Source organism: Citrus sinensis, chromosome 1, assembly GCF_022201045.2.
Source record: "Citrus sinensis cultivar Valencia sweet orange chromosome 1, DVS_A1.0, whole genome shotgun sequence".
NCBI lineage: Eukaryota > Viridiplantae > Streptophyta > Magnoliopsida > Sapindales > Rutaceae > Citrus > Citrus sinensis.
This window is the reverse complement of record NC_068556.1, coordinates 18,937,032-18,944,831: the sequence shown is the minus strand read 5'-3', so window position 1 is coordinate 18,944,831 and position 7,800 is coordinate 18,937,032. Positions and strand designations below refer to the sequence as shown.

The 7,800-nt window shown below is 33.3% G+C and overlaps 1 protein-coding gene across 1 annotated transcript; it reads left to right on the top strand.

Moving 5' to 3' along the window:
• The first annotated feature begins 4,951 nt into the window (after window positions 1-4,951).
• On the top strand, window positions 4,952-5,854 carry LOC107178465 (cullin-1-like). Its single transcript, XM_015533705.3, has one exon. The coding sequence runs from the start codon at window positions 4,952-4,954 to the stop codon at window positions 5,852-5,854; it is 903 nt and encodes a 300-aa protein (XP_015389191.2).
• Window positions 5,855-7,800: the final 1,946 nt, after the last annotated feature.

The following is a 7,800-nucleotide window of genomic DNA, read 5'->3' as shown; positions in this document are numbered from 1 at the left end:
ATGTATATATGTATTTTAATATATGAAAAACTAGTTTACTTACTAAGTTTTGTACTCATTATAGTTTATTGTGATTCAATTCCCAAAAATCAGGATTAATTCATGATGAGTAATGAAAAGAACTTGAATTGAGGACGGTAGATGGTTTGGCATAAATTTTTAAAATTTTTCATTGTAGTACAAGTAATATATTTGTAATCGAGGCTCAAATTTTTATGGATTGTAAAAGGATTATTTTTTTGAAGTATATATATTTGAGTTACCGTTAGATTCGCCTATGGAATTCGGGGCGGGTCGTTACATAATAAGTTAAAGTAGTACTAATATTTTAGCATCCTAATGATTTCAATTTAACCAATAAATATACAATTGAATCATCTTATAAAATAAGTCTCTAATCCTACTTTGAAGTATTAAAAAAAGAAAAAAAAAGTTGAATTGAGGACATATTTGAAAATAAAATAAATTTTATTATTTGATAAAATTATAAAAATGTAAGGGGTATATCCAAAATTTTCCGGGGTCTAGCGCAGGCTTGCTGTCTTAAGCAAAAATTCGAATCAAATCAAAATTAAATTCTTTTTCTCCTCTCATTTTATAGCTAAATTTTGATAATTGGAAAACTAGACTAACGACACAAAGTCTTGAAAACAAAATGGTTAGATGGGTTTCTTTGATAGCCAATCGAGATCAAAAAAAGAAATGGCAAACGGAGAATGAATACAAGTAAAAAAAATAAGAAGAATAAGAATAATAATTTAAGTGACTAGATTTTTTCTTTCCTTGAAATATTGTCATGTCGATAATTTTCTCTGCTATAATTTATTACTAAAATTTAATTGACATATGCGTGAAGAAGAAGTGCAGTTTTTCATGAGAGATTGAAAAGTGACTAACATGAAGTTAACTTTTTTCGTCAGCTAGTAATTTCAGTTAGTTTTAAAAACGTTATGTTTTTTACATCTATAATAAAATATAGATAGGAGGACAGGGATAGAAACTCATACATCAAGTGAGAATAAGTTTTTATGTACTAAAAAAGTAATATATATATATATATATAAATAAGAGGAGGTGATGGTGATAGGTAAGATTAAATTTATTAACACAAATTTAAAAACATCTTATTAATATAAAATTATAAAAAAATTAAATACTCACCTTAGAATTTCTTAAATACCATGTTTCAAAATCTCTTATAAAGTTTAGGAAAAAAATATTGAAGTTGAAGATTTTCAAATCCTTTCCCTAATTTGAGAAGATATATAAGTTTAGTGAAACTTAATAAGTCTTTTCCTTCTTCCTTTTCCCTGACTAGTTAGGCTTTCCTTTTCCTTGACTAGTTAGGATATACATCCTTATAGAAAGACGCTTACATTGAGCTCTCAAGTCCCAATTTCGCAATAGAGTTAATAAATTAGAAGGAATCGAGTTCTTGGTTTTCAGTTTTTTCTTAAATCGTCGATTGAAAAACTTGATTAGCAATGAAGCGCAAGGCATGTGACTCCGAAGAAGGATGGGACTATTTGGAGCGGGGAATCACAAAATTGAAGAGGATTTTCGAAGGATTGCCGGAGCCAGCGTTTAATTTGGGGGATTACATGATGCTTTACACAACCGTATACAATATTAATTCCCAGCCGACTTATCCTCTTGACAAAGATAGAGAATAGTTGTATAACAATTACAAGCAAGTACTTGAAGATTATATGCCATCAAAGGTATTGCCATCTTTGAGAGAGAAGCACGATGAGTATGATTTGTTGAGGGAGCTTTTGAAAAGCTGGGCTAATCATAAATTTTTGGTTAAATGGCTTTCACGCGTCTTCCTTCCTCTTCAGGTCGGTTATATTCCTCGAAGGAAACTTCCTAAACTTAATGCGATTGTAAAGGAAATAAATCATGAAATTATGAAAATATTGTTAATTGTTATTATATCATTGAGCAATAATAAGAATCTTAATATTCAAGTTTTAATTTGAGTTCTAAGGTTCATTTTAAATTACTTTAGGAGATTTTAAAAGTGATTTTAAAAATTTAAAATTTAATTTTAATATTTCTTTAAAAAATTAAAATTATTTTTTATCAAAATCAGTCCATATGATTTTAAATTTAAATTTAGAGAATTAATTTTATGTTTTAATACAATATTCATTTTATCCTCTACCATTATACTTTAGTTAAAATAATGTATTTCGTATTGCACCCAATGACAATGTCATAATTGTTGACCTACTTTTTTTTTTTAAATAGACCAAACCATATTTTTTTTTTCATATGTATTATTACCCCACGCCCCTATGAATTAAGAGAGAGAGAAACGAAGAGAGAGAAAGAAAGAGGAAAGAGATGGGAGCGAGCCGGCCCGAACCTGCGCGATCGGACCCGAATTTATCTCCATTTTCCAGCCACTTTACCGACCAAGGAAGGTACCAATAGAAAGCTTGAGAACTGGCCGTCATTTACATTCCGTCATTGCCGTCGATTATTGGCCGGAAAGCCGTTTATTGAAGCCGCAAAATTTTGCGGTGAAGCCGCATTGTTTCGCCGCTATTCCGCCAGTTTTGGGTGAGGCCACCAGTTGGATTTTGTTCCCCACAATCCCCTCTGTCCTTTCCGACCATCCACTGAGCCGGGAACTGCCCTGTCCCGGCCGGTCAGCCGTTGGAAAGTTCATGGCTTTGGGAGCTCGATCAGCCACCGTCGCCGCGCGTCGATCGTCACCGCCGCCACCATCGGACTCAGCGTGGTTGGAACTCTCAGGCTAGAGCTTCCCGACGGCCTTTGGTTGACTTTCGGTCACCGTTGACTAGCAAGGCCATTTCGGTAATTTCGTATCCGAGGGCAATTTTATCACTTTGCGGGTATTTTAGTAATTGTATAAATCGAGAATAGGCTGGTAATTTATGATTTTGAGATTAACTTGGTAAATTATGATTTTGGGGGTATTCTAATAATGTTAGAATTTGAGGGTATTTTGGTAATTTTGTTAAATTTGAAGGCGATTTTATAATTTTTGGATTTGTGCATATTTTGGTAGTTTCTGAATTGGAGAATAATTAGTAATTTATGAAATTGAGAATGATTTGGTAGTTTATAATTTTGGAATTTTTAGATTATTTATGTGATTTATGAGTTTGAGGGCATTTCGATGAAGGTTGGGTTATTTGAACTCAACAAACGGCTCACTAAATCTATTTTTGAAATTAATCTTTTATGATTAAAATACTCTTAAATTAAATTATAATTATGGATATTAAAATATAATAAAAAAACAGAATTTTAATTTTTTCAGCCCATTTATACATCAACATAATTTTGTTAAATCATAATCTTATTTTCATTAAATCCTAATTAACTAGAGGCATGAATTACGAGTGGCAATCTTTTACTTTCAATTATCTTCCTACGGTTTGATGCGCATTCAAATGGAGCTCATCATCGATCATTGAGTCATGTGCTCTGATTATAATATTAATCTTTAAATTTTCTGAAAACTTTAATTATCATTAATCAAAAGCAAATTTTATTTTAATTAACGGGTTAAATTTTTTTTCTTTTCAATTTGGCCATTTAGTGGAGCCGAATTAAGCTAAGCTGCATCACCATTCACCAATGGTAGCTCAGCCTCTCCGCTAACAATAGGCATGGCTGATTCTCAATTATCTGATTATCATCACAAGCTCAAGTAGCACCTACGCTAACAAATTCATTTTGATTTAATTACCATCTCCATCGCTGTTAAAAAAAAAATAAATGATTTCAATGAAGATTTATAAATGAAGTTAATGGACTTAGCGAGTTAAAATATTATTATTATAGCATCCTAATGATTTCAATTTATCCAATAAATATACAATTGAATCATCTTATAAAATAAGTATCTAATCCTACTTTGAAGTATTAAAAAAAGAAAAAAAAAGTTGAATTGAAGACATATTTGAAAATAAAATAAATTTTATTATTTAATAAAATTATAAAAATGCAAGGGGTATATCCAAAAGTTTCCGGGGTCTAGCCCAGGCTTGCTGTCTTAAGCAAAAATTCGAATCAAATCAAAATTAAATTCTTTTTCTCCTCTCATTTTATAGCTAAATTTCGATAATTGGAAAACTAGACTAACGACACAAAGTCTTGAAAACAAAATGGTTAGATGGGTTTCTTTGATAGCCAATCGAGATCAAAAAAAGAAATGGCAAAGGGAGAATGAATACAAGTAAAAAAAAAAAAAAAGAAGAATAAGAATAATAATTTAAGTGACTAGATTTTTTCTTTCCTTGAAATATTGTCATGTCGATAATTTTCTCTGCTATAATTTATTAATAAAATTTAATCGACATCTGCGTGAAGAAGAAGTGCAGTTTTTCATGAGAGATTGAAAAGTGACTAACATGAAGTTAACTTTTTTCTTCAGTTAGTTTTAAAAACGTTATGTTTTTGATATCTAAATAAAATATAGATAGGAGGACAGGGGTAGAAACTCTTACATCAAGTGAGAATAAGTTTTTATGTACTATATATATATATATATAAGAGGAGATTATGGTGATAGGTAAGATTAAATTTATTAACAAAAATTTACAAACATCTTATTAATATAAAATTATAAAAAAAATTAAATACTCACCTTAGAATTTCTTAAATACCATGTTTCAAAATCTCTTATAAAGTTTAGGAAAAAAAAAATTGAAGTTGAAAATTTACAATTCTTTTTCCTAATTTGAGAAGATATATAAGTTTAGTGAAACTTAATAAGTCTTTTCCTTCTTCCTTTTCCTTAACTAGTTAGGCTTTCCTTTTCCTTAACTAGTTAGGTTATACATCCTTATATAAAGATGCTTACATTGAGCTCCCAAATCCCAACTTCGCAATAGAGTTAATAAATTAGAAGGTATCGAGTTCTTGGTTTTCAGTTTTTTCTTGAATCGTCGATCAAAAAACTTGATTAGCAATGAAGCAGAAGGCAAGTGACTCCGAAGAAGGATGGGACTATTTGGATCGGGGAATCACAAAATTGAAGAGGATTTTCGAAGGATTGCCGGAGCCAGCGTTTAATTTGGAGGATTACATGATGCTTTACACAACCGTATACAATATTTATTCTCAGCCGACTTATCCTCTTGACAAAAATAGCAAACAGTTGTATAACAATTACAAGCAAATACTTGAAGATTATATGCCATCAAAGGTATTGCCATCTTTGAGAGAGAAGCACGATGAGTATGATTTGTTGAAGGAGCTTTTGAAAAGCTGGGCTAATCATAAATTTTTGGTTAAATGGCTTTCACTCGTCTTCCTTCCTCTTCAAGTTGAAGGCGCTTATATTCCTCGAAGGGAACTTCCTAAACTTAATGCGTTTGGACTTTCTTGCTTCCGGGATCTGGTGTTTGAAGCTATAAAGGACAAAGTCAAGGATGCTGTAATTGCTTTAATCGATAGAGAACGCGAGGGAGAAGAGATTGACAGAACGTTGGTGAAGAATGTATTGAATTTATTCGTTGAGATTGACGAGGGGAAGATGCATTGTTACGAAAAGGATTTTGAAGAACATATGCTTCAGGATACGGGGGCTTATTATTCTCGGAAGGCATCAAATTGGATTCTTCAGGATTCGAGTGAAGATTACATGCTCAAGGTTGGTGAATGCTTGAAGAAAGAAAGAGGGAGAGAGTCTCATTACCTGCAACCAAGCAGCGAGCGGAAATTGACGGACATACTAGAACATGAGTTGTTGGTGGTGCGTGCAAGTCAGCTTCTTGAAGAAGGAGAATTTGGATGCAGACAATTGCCTAGAGGAGATAAGGTGGACGATCATTCGATTATCCGCTGTGATAAGAGAGAAATCGAGGAATGAATTAGGCATGGGAGAAACATTGGAGTAGGTTCTTAGGTTGTGATGCACACCAAGAAACCCTAAAGTTCCTAGTCAATTTCAAGTCTATTAATTTTATAATTTCTATTCCATTGGATTTTTTTTTTCCTTGAGCACTAATTAATTGGCATTGCTGCCATAGATATCGTGATGAGTAAGCGTGCCGATGAATATGTTTTATACATTAATTAAAAATTTTAGACAACCCTATAGATAAAGATAGACCTAAGACCTAATTATGAACAAAATAGTAATGGGTATAAATTGCTTTCTTAACAATTATTCGTTGCATTGTGGTTCATAGGAAACAATATGAATAATTTATCATTATTTGTTCTTCTTTTCCTTTCTAATTTTTTTTTTTTAGCGACTTCTTCAATCCTTTCTCTCCCTATCCCCAATTATTTTGAGATTTCTCTTCACCATTCGTTAATTTCCCTTTTCAATAAATTTTGAATGTATTTCATGAATCCAATTTGGTAAGCCAATGTGTATAACAAAATCTCTCACCCCACCAACCAACCATTTTTCTTATTTTTCTTTCTGCATATAAAGTTCTTGTCTAAGAATAGAGAATTCACTTCCCAGATCACAAGAATATGGGCTTGGAAGTTATTTTCCAGCTAAAACTTTTGGGCCAACAATCAAGGCCTGTCAAGCAAACAACTTTTGTCCTCCTGCACTTACCTCGTTTCGTTGATAAAGAAAATCCCTTAAGTTGATGAATTTGTGCTTTGTAATCCTAATTGTTTGAATGCGTTATTTTTACATATCTCCTCTGAGGTTTCACCTAATATCAGTTTAATAGAAAGTATCTCCGTATTTTTACATCCCTCCCCTGCAGTTAGTATTTCCGTCAGTTGACCGTTAGTGGACTAATAAGAGGACGAAAATACCCTTTCAAGGCTGACAGTCTTCTTTCATCCAACAAAAACTCAAATCCCCTGTACCACCTCACCAACAAAACCACATCCTTGTTTTCTTAAAATCAAGCTTTCCATTTTTGATATTTTTCCCCAAAAATTCAAATAAAAAACCAATTCGAAAAAACTAAACCTCATAACATGTCCAACGTCATCTTACTTTAGCTTGGTATCCATAACAACAGCACCAAATGTTGCTATGAAAGCACCGTCGACTAAACTTCAATTTATGTCCGCGGCACAACCAAAATAATTTATATCAATTAAATTAGCCATTTCTAAAAGCAAATAAACACAATTCGTCCCTCTGCCAACAACAACCTGCAACAGTGAGAGAAGAAGAAAATAAGACCAATTCCACGAAGAAGAAATAAAAAGAAAATGAAGGAAGAACAAACAAGGAGGGAAGCAGATGGTCACGATGATGGTGATGGGGTCTTTTCCTAAAGTTTATGAAAAGATGAGCTTTCCGGCGAAGATCAGCCGCTGCTGGTCCGGTGGAATCCCTTCCTTGTCCTAGATCTTAGCCTTGACATTGTCGATCGTGTCGGAGCTCTCCACCTCGAGAGTGATGGTCTTGCCGGTCAAAGTTTTCACAAAGATCTGCATCTGTTAATCGTAATCAAAGCAAATAAATTAATTTTATTTAACTAAAGTTGGCAGCTTTGCTGTTAGTGACTTAGGGTTTACTGCGGCGGCGGTGGCGGCGGTCGCTAGTGCTGTTGGTGGATTGAGTGCTGCCATGGCTGCTCAGCTTGTCTGGACCGCAGTTGATGTTGTGACTCAGAGGCTTATGGTGGCTAATGGGGCCGATGCTAGATACGTAAATGGGGTTGATATGTTTAAGAAGATTGTTAGAAATGATGGGGTTAGAGGATTGTATAGGGGTTTCGGGATTTCAATCTTGACAAATGCACCATCAAATGCAGTTTGGTGGGCGTCTTATTCCGTTGCTCAAAGGCTTGTTTGGGGTGGAGTTGGGTGTTTCTTGCACAGGAAATATGG

What these genes read in the sequence shown, in the direction of transcription:
- LOC107178465 (XM_015533705.3), top strand. Translation starts at nt 4,952, where the DNA reads ATGAAGCAGAAGGCAAGTGACTCCGAAGAAGGATGGGACTATTTGGAT.